General features: G+C 40.2%; 1 protein-coding gene across 4 annotated transcripts in view; it reads right to left on the bottom strand.

Annotated features, from left to right (window-relative positions):
* LOC117032117 (cell cycle control protein 50C-like) overlaps positions 1–15,127 on the bottom strand; it is a 43,242-nt gene that overhangs the window by 24,667 nt on the left and 3,448 nt on the right. For 3 of the 4 annotated variants that reach the window (XR_004424683.1, XM_033123339.1, XM_033123353.1), the window contains 5 exons: positions 13,881–13,991; positions 9,213–9,314; positions 7,814–7,901; positions 7,274–7,411; positions 2,031–2,240 (listed from right to left, as the gene is read on the bottom strand). Coding sequence is in view for 3 of the 4 variants with exons in the window: in XM_033123339.1 (XP_032979230.1) it covers positions 2,031–2,240; positions 7,274–7,411; positions 7,814–7,901; positions 9,213–9,314; positions 13,881–13,991 (649 nt within the window). In the remaining variant the exon portion in view is untranslated. The remainder of the gene's footprint in view (positions 1–2,030; positions 2,241–7,273; positions 7,412–7,813; positions 7,902–9,212; positions 9,315–13,880; positions 13,992–15,127) is intronic. The other variant, XM_033123363.1, reaches the window with a different exon arrangement.

The raw sequence follows: 15,127 nt of genomic DNA, 5'->3' as shown, positions 1-15,127 counted from the left end.
AAAACTAGTTCTCGCTCTTTCTTTTACGTCAAAATTCCTCATTGTCACCAGGTCCTTGGGTGCCACCTCGACTCATCTGCCTGTTTTTCTCCCTCCATTCCATTAGGGGGGTCTTTATGTGAGGACACAAAGAACATCTTGTCTCTGTTAGAAGTGGTAAGCGTTTCCTGCCGCTCAGGCTTAGCTCTTCTCAGTGCATATTAGGCAGGCCGTGAGGTGGGTTGGGTAATAGTCACACCAGGGCTCCACACAGGTAGTGCACGGAAGGCCCAGGGCTGAGGTTCTGTGTGGAAGACGCTGGCTTGATCATCAGCACTTAGAACGTGACTGTGGGTGAAGTCACCTCAGGAGAGCATGTCTCAGGCAGAGAAACAGTGTCTCCTCCGCTTGGAACACAGACTCCCTTCCTCTTCCCCTCAAACCCAATCTCACCGTCATGCACTGTGCGGCCAGCGGTATGCGGTAGGTTTTTTTCCTCCCCGTTTCTTGATTATAGTGACTATAACTGCTTTACTGGTAAGGCAATCGCAGACAGGGTCGAAGGGACCAGAGGGTCCAATGCCAGAGACCATGGTCAAGCAACGTTTAATCTCAGTTTTGGGGGGGCATGAGAGAGAGAGAGATTGCTGAAATCTTGTTTAAATTAAAAGGTAATATTCCATGGCTTACTCTTTGATCTGTATGTATAATGCTGCATGAGAGAGAGCAATTTGTGGCTTTTGTTTTCATAGACTAGAATTAAAGACATTGTTAAAGGGACGCACTGAAGGCAAACAGTACTGGTCAGTGAACAAAAGGAGGCAACAAGCTGACGGGCAGTAGTGGTGTCACGTCAGTGGGTGTGTCTCTGACTGAGGAATGTCCCTACTCCTGTCAGGATGGAGAGGTCCACACTCTAGGACAGAAAAGAAGAAAAGATGGAGCAGGGAGCTGGCGCACATACAGTCAGTCATCCACTTAAAAATTATCCCCAAGAACATTCAAGCTCACCAAAGGTAAAGAAACTAAGAAGGTATTGTGTGTTACGATCCTCTGGCCTGCTGGGTGGGGGTCCCATGAGCGACTCCCAGCCACCAGCTCTGAGATGTCACGCTGATGCCTAATCTGCTGACCTTCCGAAGCTGAGTCCGAGCCCTGGAAAGATTCCGCCTCCCAGAGAATTCTGTCTCAGGGAGAATCGGAAAGAGACGTTAAGATTAAGTCTGAAGTCCAGAGTTAGTATACATTGTGTTTGAATGTGCAATTTTTCAAAGATAGCGTTCGGTCTCATTTTGAAGTGAAATCCTTTTTGTGTTAAAATCAAGAGTTACATTTGTATTTTTGAATTAAGTGAAAGAATTCAGCATCTCCTATTAAAGCCAACGTCTCCCAAACAGGACTGCATGTCCGTAACTAAGGCACGGACTCCTACTAGCTGGCTTTGTACCTAAGAGAGTGAAGAATACAGTTTTTTAAGTGCAGAGCTCAGTGCCCTCCCATGTCGGTTAGAAGAACTGGACCTGCCCCATGAGTCCAGGGCTCCCTTGGTCTATGATGCTTTTGTCTAGAATGGAAGGTTCTACTGTCTCTCTGTTTTAGTTATTTTTAGTCCATATGCCAAATTTACTCCTTCTCAAACCAATTTTTCTTTCCATGGTCCTCCATCTCATCCCATCCTATATAACAGGCTTCCCCTCACTGTTTCAGATCTCTAGGCTCAGTGTTATTTACTCTTTCTTGGGATAAAGAAATAGTCCTTTTCTACTTATCCATATCTACTTACTTGATACTGCTATTAACTGTTATTCCTTAAAAAAAGGTATACAGTTGATTATATAGAGTAGAGACAAATAGCTATATGGTGATGGAATGACAATATGACCTACAAGAGAACTATGTATTTCTTTAGATAGATAGATAGATAGATAGATAGATAGATAGATAGATTTGATTGGAGAATAAAAAAGTACAGAATGAAATAATTCAACAACTGGTACCCAGATGGACCCTGATTTTCCTTCATCACAGAAAGAAGTGGTATAAAAGGATACTGTAGGTTATGTTGAAACTGTAATTACCAGCAGGCAAGCCTTCAGTAAAATACTGTATTCGATAGAGCCGACGGTACAGTTTTTTAAAAGTGGGAAAAGCAGCTGTCCGCATCCACACGATGAAATCCTCATTAAGGAAGCCATTGTTTCCTGCATTCTCTTCATCCAGTTCATAGACAGGCTTGGGCCAGTAGGGAGGCTTTGTGGTTCCTGTGGGAAGAAAACAATGGCTGGATGTGGCTGAGATAAATAATCTACCCCCTTCAGATTTCCTTAGAATGTAGAGAGTGAAATAACTTTTGCATTCTTGAGGAAAAAGAAATAGAAATTAGACTTTAAAAAAAAGTGTGTGAGTGTGTGTGTGTTTCTAAACCACCTGAGTATGCAACTTTAAGAAAATGTGGGGGGAAATGGTGATGATATTTTCATAGGGTTAAAAAGGAGAGCAGCATATAATTTGATATATGCACATAAAGATAAGTACTGAAGAAATAGGTAGAGCAAAATAACAGTGGTTGTAGACTGTGATAGTGTCATAGGGACTGTCTTTACTTTCTTTAACTTGGTCACTAAAGAGAGCAAGTTAAAACAAGATACCAGTTCATCTAAATCTTGTTTAATATTATATTTAAAGAAAAGAGTGACAATCATGGATGAGGCGATAGAAATGGGAACTCTTGTGCAAAGCAGACAGCTGTATGGATTAAAAACATCTCTGGCAATCTAGGAACACGCACCAAAAGCTTTAATATACTTTGCATACATTTTGGCCCAGATTTTCTACTTCTAGGGATGCGTTCTAAGGAAATAACCATGGCAGTGCATGAAGATTCCGTCACATAGAAATTCTCCCCAGCACTGTGCCTGAGAGTTCAATGTTGGAAGCAAGGAGGAGGAACTGACAAATGTGAGGCAGAAGGTGGAGAGCACAGGTGCCGCCGGCCTGTTCTAAAGCCAGGCAGCCTGTAGGTTTGGGTGCCGTAGCCATGCTGGAAATGCAGGGTGAAGGTCAGTGCCAGGGGCTACGTCTGCCGAGTTTACTTGCATTCTCATCTGCCCACTTTACCATGGTGGGCATGGCTGGGTCTCACTCTACAGCAGACTCTTTTGTACAGTGTCATCCTCATCTATTTTCCACAGGCATTTTGTCCAGTGCCTGGCACATAGTAGGTGTTCAATAAATGCTTGATAAAGGGACAAGAGAGTCCAATTACAGCTGACGGAAGCTGATAATAAAAACCGTAGTGAATTTTAAAGAGCTAGTGAACAAGAGAAAATTGTTTAATGAACTTTTCGCTTCCATAAAACTGGTTTACTATTTGTAGGATCCAAAATGCTCAATAGGGACTCTCTAATTTAGCCAGAGCTCATGCCCTAAGGCAATGTGTTCTATGGGCACTGACATTGGAATCACGCAGGCAGCATGTGAAAAATGCAGGTCCAAGCATGCCCTCCCTTATTAACTCCTGATCCCACTCGAGCCCACGTCACCAAGAGAGTGTGGGGAAGCGTGGTCTAAGAGGCACCAACTTCCTGCATTTCCCATTCCAAGTTCGGGTGGGTCATTTGTAGTCATCCATTCATTTAAGTATAAGCATTTCTTTGTCACGTTTTTTAAGTTTGTTATTGGGGAATATTGGAGAACAGTGTGTTTCTCCAGGGCCCATCAGCTCCAAGTCATTGTCCTTCAATCTAGTTGTGGAGGGCGTAGCTCAGCTCCAAGTCCAGTCACCGTTTTCAATCTTAGTTTCAGGTGGCGCAGCCCACCATCCCATGTGGGAATTGAACCGGCAACGTCATTGAGAGTTCGCGCTCTAACCAACTGAGCCATCCGGCCGCCCCAGTATAAGCATTTCTTGATTTGCTCACTATGTATTAAGTATTAGAGATACAAAACAGCATAAAATCCAATCCCTTCCTTCAAGGAATTCACACACTGAAGTGGGGATGACTGGTATCCAAACAGATCATTGTAGTATAATGTGGTAATTCTCAAATCAAGGTAAGAACAAAGTGCAGAGAGAAAGTCAAGGACCCTTTGTACAGGCCTGTGGTAATGTGGCAAGACAAAACAATAGAAGGGGCCAAGTTCCTTTCAAAAACTAAGAATTCCATTATATAGTGACTACACATGCCAGCTTGCGTTAGACAGTCCCACTTATGTCTGTTGTCCCATCTGCTTTAGCACTTATCCCAAACAAAGGGTGTACCTAAAATTTTATCCTTCCAGCTTCCAACCATTGTCTTAGCTATAGTGTATGAGACACTCATGTGCAGTGAGTGGAGTGCTGACTTTAACACGTAATTAATGAAACATAACCAGAGACCCTTTCGGTCAAAAACAACATCCCTGTGACCTCTGGCAGCTGCTTGACATTCCAGCCAGTTAGGCTACAGCCTCTGTCTTGGCCTGTGAGATGCATGAAGCTGCCGGGCTGCCAGTCAGTGGGATCAGTAGGAAACGTGGGAAATTAGAGATTATGTTATATGCACAGGACGTAGTGTGGGAAAGAGATGCTCCGCGGTCTTGCTGAGAGTCGTCCGAACTCTCTTGCAACATTGGTTCTGTTATTTATTACATGGTGCAAAAACATAACTACTTTATTGTTTGGTATCAGTTTTTTATTTGCTAGTAAATCCTTTTAGCTGTGAAGAGCTAAAAATGAAACATGTATCTTTGATGTAAAGAACAGTTTCTCAAGAAAGTTGTTTGCCATTTACTCCCTACCATGGGAACCATCCTAATGTCAATAACCCACATGAAAATCAAAAGACATAAATCTGCTGAAGAACATCAGAATATACTTCAAAAGTTTGTGCTTATTTTTAAAAGAGTGTATCCAAGACAGTACTTTACTTCGTGTAGCTACAGAAGGTCCATCATGTGAGCATGACTTTTCATTTATCAAATGAATTTCCTTCTAGCCTCACTTTTTTATTATAATTTTATTTTTTTTTTGTAATCAAAGGAAAACTTTAATGTGTTGGCTCCATTAGTACAAAAAGAACTTTGTAAACAGTTAAATGAGGCCAGTTTTACATTAGTGTCTTTAGATGCTTCAAACAGAAAAATCAGAATAAGTTAATTATAATAATGGCTTGATTTTTTTTGGTTTGATTCTTCATGGAATCAAAGCGAACCTTTTTGATATTCAATCTTGGATTACAAAACCTATGACATTATTGTAAATATTAACATAAATTCAGTTTAAAAATTCAACAATCGAGTGCAAATTTTTTGGTGTTGTAGTGATAACATAAATGCAAATTTGGTGGAGCACAACATCTGAGTAAAGATAATGTTCTTAGTAAACTAAGAAATTTAAAGAGAAATGTACTTAAAATTGGTTGAGGTACATATATAATTCCTAATTGTATTTAAACAAGCTACAATATTTTAGTAATCAAAAAACAGCAGTAATTATGCAAATTTAAATAGTCTTGTATATTCATAGTTAGAGAAATTGAACTGCAAAATTTTTACAATATGGATGTTAAATGAAAGAAATGCTTCAGCATGATAGTATATGGGACTGTCTTTCTACACACCATCAACTTGAATTTTAGTAATGTTTGAGCCCTTAAAAACTATTTTGAATATCAAATGATGTGTCCTGCAATGATCCTGAACTTATTTTGGTAAGCGAGCCCTCCAACTTTTGGTTGAATTTTGTTCAAAATAGTTGAAAAAAATTTAAAAAGTATTGAAATATGGAATGCCAAAAAAACTTTAGTTTTTGAAGATTTAGTAAATTGTAATTATTGAAAACCAAGCTTGCAAATAAGAAGATATTGAAATTTACCCCTATAAAAGCAAGGGAATAATTAAACATGTTATATAAGGAGAGCTCAAAATATATACAAGATTTAATTTTTAAATTCTATAATGATGCTTTAGAATATCTCAATTTATATGAAAACTCTTTTGATGGAGCTCCTGTTTTTAACTGGACAAATTTTTCTTCTCTACTGGAATTAAATGACACCAAGAAGGTCTAAGATTTTGTAGCATCTAAATTTAGGAATAAATTCAAAAGAATCATAAATAGAAAAAAAAAACGTGAAGTCAAAGACAGTGCCTATGAAAATATTTGTGTTACAGTACTAGCATATTTCAATACAAAAAAACTGAAATTGAGAATACCCTCCATTTAGTAAAATTGACTGTCAGCATAATAGGTACTTCAGCACCTATAGATATTTTCTCCATTAAAAAAACATTAGGGGGCAGCCAGATGGTTCAGTTAGTTAGAGCGCAAGCTCTAAACAACAGGGTTGCCGGTTCGATTCCTGCATGGGATGGTGGGCTGCGCACCCTGCAACTAAAGATTGAAAACGGCAACTGAACTTGGAGCTGAGATTGAAGGACAACGACTTGGAGCTGACGGGCCCAGGAGAAACACACTGTTCCCCAATATTCTCCAGTAAAATTTATGAAACAAACAAACAAACAAACAAAAAAACACCCAACAACAACAGCAACACAAAACATTAGGGTCAAAAGAGAAGAATCAATTAAAGGTGTTAACAAATTGAAATTGATTAACCATAAAATGCAACTTTAAAAAAGACTTCAGGTAATTTTGTGAAAAAATTTAAAAGAATATTCTAATAAAATGTTTTCTGAAAGAATAAACACAAATTCACTAGAAAAATACAGGGGTATGTGATGAAGACATATATGGCGAGTACATATATGACTATGTATCCAGAATAATTATTCTGCTTATGTTATCTTTTTTATGTTTAGATAATAAAATAGTTTTTTTAAAACAAGTTTGTTTAATGTACACAGACATATTCTTTTAAGATTTTAAAGAACTGCATTTTTAAAGTAGTTTGTAATAGAATTATTTTATAGGTCTCCCAAAATCTTAATGTTATTTTATTGATTAATAAATAAAAGTTTTAAATAAATATATAACTTTATTCCACTACCCTCTTTCACTCTCAAAAGTGTACCAATTTAGACAATAAATTACACCGTCACCCTAATTTTAGATGCAGCATCAAGTTTCTTAAGACACTGCCTTTTATTAACGGTAAACTGGGAGGAAACGGCACTAATCATTTCATGTTTCTGATAGGTATGTGATGGAGGCGTGCACAGGTAGGAAAAGTTAGAACAAAAAAGAAGTCAACAAAGAAGGAAAGGAGGAGAAATCATAAATACCTCCCCCCACACAAAAACCAACATGTCTATAAAGAGATAAAAAAGAAGTAAGCTAATGTATAGATCTTACCTGCAAATGTACTAGGAAGATTTAAACTTGGATTCTGAAACTTGATGTATTTATCTGTCCACCATGCAATTCCAATCGATAGCATTGGGACTTTGATATGTATAGATGAATTAAGGTTGTATGAAAGAATAATGGTGTCTGTAAAGGAAATTAAAAATTATGTTCGAGGTGCAAGCAAGCATTTTTGCCACCCTTTGACGTGCAAAACCAGACACAGATGAAAAATAAACCAGGGTTTTAGCGACTCTCTATATGCCTGCTTGCCATAGATGCTGGAATTACAAGACTCTTCTTTTTTCTTGCCATGGTCCCAGTTCTTGAAAAATACTCTTTTACTCCATTTAACTCATGTCCCTAGCTATTTCAAATCTCTGGTAAGGAAGAACTTACTTGCAAATGAAATACTGTAAGTCAGTGGACAATGGATACAAAATTTTTTTAAAAAAACTGCTCACTCAGCTGCAGAGATGAGCTTCTGAACGTTTAGGTTGTTACACATTTATGAAAGGATACACCAAGGAGATAAAAAAAGTCACCTACCATTGAACATGCTGTTGGCAATAGCACCACAAGGAGCAATGGGGGTCCCATTGTGGGACTTACTGAATGGATCACAGTTTCCAACATCCTGGATACAAGGTGATACAGGAATGAGAAGTGCTTTTAGTTAATTCCCTTAGAATGTTGAAAGTGAGAACATTGGCAATGTAAATCAACCTGCACTGATTTATTGGCACAGACCAAGATTATGGACTAACTGACTTTTCCCAGGCTTCTGGCTTAGACTAGGAAATTTTTGTTTTGGAGGGGTGTGTGTGTGTGTGTGTGTGTGTGTGTGTGTGTGTGCGTGTGCGCGCGTGCACGCACCTGCAGGGTTTTTTCCCCTTCATTAACAATACATAGCATACCAAATATGTCTGTAGAAAGGAAATTTACCTTGCTGGCTGTGCTACACATCACTCTAAGTCTACACTGGAAAATATTAAAAAAAAAATTTTTTTTTGAAGTGTAATTTATATTCCAAAAAGTATAAAAATCGTGAGTCTCTAGCTAGATGACTTATTGCAAAATCCATCCACCTGAAAACCAGAATATATGTTGAAAAGAGTGATTGCTAAAAATCATTTGTTTATAATTTTCATATAATAATGTCAGTAGGAAAAGGTTTCATTCTAGCTTTTCTTGCTAGCATGCTGAATATCACTGATCAAGAATAAAATTTTGTAATACTAGGTCTGAAAGGGTATTCAATTAAAGCAAAGGCTTTTATTCAAGTAGAGCCCAATTTCCTTAAACTTGGTTGATTGAAGGCCCCAATTACAGGAAAGACAACACTACCTAGATATAGGGTGAGCCAGACTGAGACCAACCACTCAAGGTTGCTATCAAAATGGTTGGTGAATCCATCAACTGAAATGGGCAACTTTAAAGATAACTACAGAAATTAAGTGTGAAGAAATAATATTGAAATCTAATCAATGTGTCAACCATTCAAAGAAGCAAAAACTCAACTGTTTGAAGCAGCTCTAGTAGGTCATGCACGTTATTAAACAGAAACATAAAATCCTGAATTGTGGTTGAAACGTACTTGAAGATTTGCCCTTCTGACACATTCATTATTACCAAGATGTGGACAACTGAATATGCATCCAATTTTAATATAAAAGGCTGTCAAATAAAAAAAATGGTTGATGCATGAAAGGATAACCATTTAATTGGACAAGATTCACATTACTGTTCTGAAGAGGGAAAGTACTCTTTCTCAATAGCAGTTATGCTGAGTACCCAGCCCCTTCAATTTATGCAAAAACGAAATGAATATTTCTGTCTTGTAAAACTTTAGCTTTTGAGTTTATTTTCCATACTCTCTTTTAGACTGAAAGATCCATTTAGTTAAAAAAAAAAAAAAAGTATTATGTCAAAGTAAATAAAGCCTTACCTTTACATCTCTACCCATCAGTTGGTTATTACTTCTGGATACAACATACGGATTGAGGTTCTGATAGAAGCCATATAATTTGTAATACATGTAAATATTACCCTGTAAAGAAGAAAAGAAAAAGTGAGAAGAGTAAAAAATTAAACTGTAATATTAATAAACATGGACAGGATTTTTAAAATATAAATAGTAGTACAGAAAAAAATGATGGAAATTGAAAGTTTCTTTAGATCATACAGAAACCCAAGAAATCATTTAAAAACAAAAAACAAAAAACAGTGTTGGAAAATCCTGGTCTATATAGAATTAGTAAAATGACTAAATAACTTATTGTTGATTTTTTTTAAATAAGGACAACTGCACTCCTGCCTTGAAATTTTTTTATAACCAGGTTTTGTATTCTCAATATATAAAATTTGATTTTATAAATATTGTTATTTCCCAGCAATACTGGGAAAGTGCTTTGCCTAGGGGTCGCGGTAGGCATCAAAAATAACGTGATTTCAAAGCAAAGCCATGAATCATAATCTAAAATTGGAGCCACTGAGCATACTTGGGTGCACGTACATATTGGGCACATGAAAGGCATGAGACGGACTCTTTGCAGTCTGGCTCCAGGTGTGCTTGTCTTCTTATCCCTAGGATGTAGCACAGTGCCGGGCATGCAGTCCTTGTTCAAGAAATGGTGGACCCCTTGTCATGGACAAAAAGATGGAATAATTCACTGATCCAAGACAAGGTGATTTTCACCTTAGCAGTAAGTAGCCCTGCTGCCACGAGAGACATGCCTTTTCATGTATCCCACTGTATGAGGCTGCCCAATCACAGGCGACCATCATGCTTCTACCTTTATGGTCACACGCCAAGTCCCCAAATCTGTAGGCAGCCTTGATACAGATTTTACTAACAGCATATCTAATGCAAATAGAATTGGCCAGTGTAGCTGTTTATGATTCATATACTACCCACCTCCCAAATGCTGAAGGCCTGCATTCAAAAATATGTGAACATCTAACGTTCATTAAGTGCGTCCCATCAAGTTAGGAGCTATATTCAGTGCTAGCAATACAAAAGTATTCCTTTATGATTCCCCGAGTCAATTGATTTTCTTACACTATGCAAAACACAGCATGCGGCAAGGCTTTTGGTCCCACTCCAAGGACCTTTAAAGAGGGTGAGGAGGGACAACGGGTGCTGGTACCCAGGGCAGGCTGGACATAAAGATCATGGGTAAGCGTGGTCAGTTACAGAAAACAGCAAGAGCAGGACAGCTTAGTCACTGGTAAGACACTGAGAAGGGGAGAAGTGGGGGCCACAAAGAGGGAGGCTCCCACACAATGCACGGGAGCATGGATATGACGGCGAACGAGCCAGGCATCGCGGGAATCACTGATTTCACATCCTCACCCGAGGAGGACACTGCGATTGTTGACCCTTAACTATAGAAAACATGAACTCCACAGAAAGGGATTTACCATACATTTTCTTGGACGCTTAAGAGAGAATTCTACTCACCCGAAGTTACATATTTGTATCAATGATAAACAGGCAGAGAACACTCTCCACACTAGGGACAGGAGTGTTTTAATAACCTTTTCTCAATGACTCTTTGTCCAAGATTTTGCTTAACAAGGCCTCCAGGGCCATCAGCTTTGTGATTAGTTCTGGAGGCACATACTTGGTGGTGTTTCTTCTTTTTAAGTCAGTGGCGCTTTGTGCAGCATCCCGAGTTTAAAGCACAGAGTCTCGTGTGGACTCAGGGCTAGTGTGTGTCGTGAGTGCTAGCCGGCCACAGGCGGGTCCGGTGATTGCCCTGAGCAGTTGGTTGGATTTTTCTGGGAAAGCCTGTGCCTGAAAGGAATGGTCAGCAGCTGGTAACACTTCACTTGGCTCTGGGGTTTCAAAGGACACAGATAGATGGGAACTGCATCCCTTTAAAGGTTTTATCCTGTGGATTTTTTCTTCAAAAATGTAAGCACTCTGAGCCCCAAGAAGGAACAACCCTGCTTGACACATCGATTTCAGTCTTCCGACATTGAGAACTGTGAGAGAAAAAAATCTCTGTTGTTTTAAGTACCCCCACCCCCAATTAATCGACACTAACTTTTACTTTGGTGGGTAGGGGGCAGCATGGGGAGCTGAGGAAGGTAAGAAAGGGCACGGCTGTAGAGAACAAGAATTTTTGATCTACAATAAAAACACATATGTAAAACTTACTCCAGTGACTTTATATAGATTTCACTTGTAACCTAAGTACAAGTCAGTAATTTCCTTGTAATTTAAATCTGACTTACTCATGAAAACGATTAGAGCTAGCCATAGTCAATAACGATGCATTCAGAATATTACTGATGCCAACATGCTTTTATCGGGCATCAAAGGGGGAGATAAGAGGCATAAAAAACCAAAGCTTCCTGGAACATAAAACATTATCACTTAGCATTTTATCTTTCCTTCCTTTATTTCATGTTAGCAAACAGTTTTTGAGCATCTACCACGTGAAATGTCCTGTGCCAGGCACTGTGGAGGAAGCAATGATTCATGTGTTCATTCAATAAACATTAATCGAGCACCTACAGTATGCGAGTCATTATTACAGGAGCCTGGGATACAAGAGTGAGAGACAATAAACACTACATATAATAAAGTATTCATTTCTGTAGGCTCTTAGAGGTGATGAGTACTGTGGAAAAGATTGAACTCACAGCAAGGTAACAAGGACCAGGAGGGCAGGGGTGGAACAGGATGGCCAGCACAGGCCTTACTAAGGGGAGAACAGAGCCAACACCTGAAGGAGGGAGGGGAGTTAGCAAGAGGGGATCAGGCACGCGGAGCAAGGCAAGAGTTTGCCTGACCGGTCGGTCTGAGGAGTGAGGAGTCCAGTGCGGTCGGAGTGGGTGAGGGGAAGAGAATGCGGAGATCGGGTCAGAGAGGAACCACAAAGCCAGATTATATAAGGCCTTGTAAAGACTTGGGCTTTTTCACTTAGTGGAAAGAGGAACCATTACAGGAATTTTTAAGCAAAGGAATACATGATATGACTCATGCTTTAAAAAGTTAACTCTGGCTGCTCTCTTGAGACACTGATGTAAGAAGGGAGACCTGCAAGGGGGCTCTTGCAGAAGTTTGGGTAAGAGCTGAATGTGGCATGGAACTAGGCAGCTGTAGCAAAGGTGTGGAGAAGGGGGCAGACTGGATATATTTTGAAGGTAGAGACAACAGGGTGAATCGGATGTGAGGTGTGAGACAATGGAAGGAGTCCTGGGCCTTCGGCGGGGGGCCCCAAAAGGATGGAGTTGCTAAGATTGAGAAGTCTGTGGGTGGAACAGGGTTTTTTTTTTTTGGTTGGGGCAGGGGGACAAATGGAAGAATGGATATCAGTTCAGCCTTGGAAATATCTATTAGTCATTCAAATTTTGACATCAGGAAGGCAGTTGGAAATACAAGTGTGGACACTGGAAGAACTAGAGATGTAAAAGAGTGTTGCCTATAGACGGCATTTAAAGCCAGGCGGTCAATGACATTTCCAGGAAGTGAATGCACATAGAGAGGAGAAAACTGAAAATGAAGACGAAAGCCCTGCAGATCCGAACATAGAGTCTGAGGAAAATAGGAGGAAGAGCAAAGGAACTAAAGAAGGGCAACCAGGGAGGTCGGAGGAAATCCAAGAGAGTGTGGTCTCCTGAAAGCCAAAAAGAAGTGTGTCAAGGACGAGTAAGTGATCACCTGTGTCTGGGGGGCTGACAAGGCCCTAAGGTCCCCTGTGGGTTTATCCAGGGGGACGGCATGGGTAACCTTGCAAGTTCACTGAGCCTTGCTGAAAGGTTCTTAAGGGTACACTGTTGTCTAGCTTCTACCTTCCTCCTTCCCTTATTTCTGTCCCTTCCTCCCCCTCCTTCCCTCCTAGTCCTTTTCCCCTCCTCCCTTCCTTCCCTTGTTCCTTCTCCCCTTCCCTTTCCCTCACAGGGGTCAGAGCTGTGTGGTCTGACAGTTCTCCCAGCCTCCTCCCGCTCCCTCCCCATTTTCCCTCACAGGCAGTTTCCCCAATAAATCTCTTGAATGGCTAATCCTGTCTGGGCATCTGCTTCTCAGAGGACCTGGGCTAACACAAGACTTTAATCGGCCCAAGAGCAGGGACTCCTCTTAATATTTCTTTGGCATTTCTCACAGTGCCTGTTAGCCAGGCCAAGAGTTGCCTAAGGGATTCGGCAACTGCATATGTAGAATGACCTGGGGGGACCCAAGGGGAGTCCTCCCAGGTGTGTGACCCCTGACACTCACTCACTGTGTGACCTTAGTCAAGTCACTTATCCTCTCAGCCCATTAATCTTCTCACTATAAAAAGAGTGGTTAGATTCTATGATCTCTAAGGTCCCTCTTATGCTGACATTTGGAGTAAAAACTATGTGATTGATGGTAAGAATTATGTTACATAATTGAGTAGGTAAAGAATCTGGAAACTTAGAAACAAAGGAGAAAAATAAAATTCCAAAGTAAAGGGGGTAAGAATTGCACATGAATTCAATACTTCATAAGATCTGTCACCCCCACCCTGCCTTATTTTTTTGCATGTTGAGTTTCAGGAGCATTTGGTGGAAATCATGAACTGCCAAGTGTGAAATAGGAGACCAGCATATCGCCAACTGAAGGCTCTTGAATTTCACTTACGTGCATTGTCTCTGGAAGGTAGAAAGGAATAGAGCAGGTGCATTCTTTGTCAAAATTAATGGCATTTTCCCGCAGTTTTGCACAATTTGCACATGTATTTGTGTAATTAATCTGGCAGGCAGGGAAAAGAAACATTATTAATAAAAAGTTACATGAGTGTGTGCATATATATATATATGTATTAAAATTCAAGCCGTGAGCCCATCAAAACCTTCAAGCTCTCTGGGTCAGGGGCGTGCTGTCTGGGCCACGAAGGAATGGTGGCATGCCGTGCAGGACGCACGTTTCTGCAGACGCTCGCTCGGGAGGATTGGGCCTCTGTGCAGTCTTTCGTTTTGGGACCTGCAGCATGTTGCCACTGACCTGGAATTGAGTGTTTCTGTTGCACATGCACATAACCTGCTGTGATGAAGTCTCACGCCTGGATCCTAAAGAGGTGTCACTAGGAAAGTATTAGTCAGTGTCACGTGAGAACTGGGGCTACGGCCTGAGTCTAATCAGCTTTATGGGGAAGTCACTTCACTGTTTCTATTTTATTGTACGGAAAATATTTATACTAATGAATGCTTCTACGTGGCATCTAGGGGAAGTTATTAAAAATGACCGAATGTAGAAAAAGTATTTCCAAAATGTAGGGTTATTGACATATGTGGAATAATTCTGACTTTAAAGGGTTGTTACATTCTGTTTTTTAAAAGTTAAGTTCTGTGAAAATGGTACAGTGGACTCTGCACAAAAGGGTAGTGTGTTCCAAATGGGCAAATCCTGTGAGCTGTGGCTGAGGGAGTCAGTTATGCAAAGGTACTGCTGGAAGAGGAAGGCTGGGAGGCTGGGAGAGAGGCCATGTCTGTCATTAAAGCTGCTGGAAATGCTCATCTCAGGTGCCCAGGGCTTGTCATGGCTGTCAAGCCTTCTGCTTTTCCCCCAGTTTTGAGGAGTAATTAGAAGATTATGGGAATGGGGGAGGAGTAGGGAAGCAAGGGAGTGGCTTTGTCCTCGGTAAACTGCCAATGGGACTTCGGATTCTTTGGGAGAGAAGACTACTAAGAAAAACAGAAGGAATTTTGAATCCTTGCAAAGCCACTGGGAGTTTGGAAGCCAAACAGGTCAAGCGTTGGTACTAAAGATTAGCCCAAAGGCTACTTAATTGTACTTAGATGCTTATATTTACTTAAATCATTCTTTAAACCGGCAGCAAGGCTTAAACTATTATTTTGGAAAAAACTGATTCATTTTTTTGTTGGTGA

Source organism: Rhinolophus ferrumequinum, chromosome 2, assembly GCF_004115265.2.
Source record: "Rhinolophus ferrumequinum isolate MPI-CBG mRhiFer1 chromosome 2, mRhiFer1_v1.p, whole genome shotgun sequence".
Taxonomy (NCBI): Eukaryota; Metazoa; Chordata; class Mammalia; order Chiroptera; family Rhinolophidae; genus Rhinolophus; species Rhinolophus ferrumequinum.
Note: the sequence above shows the minus strand (reverse complement) of the source record. Positions and strands in the feature narration are given on the sequence as shown.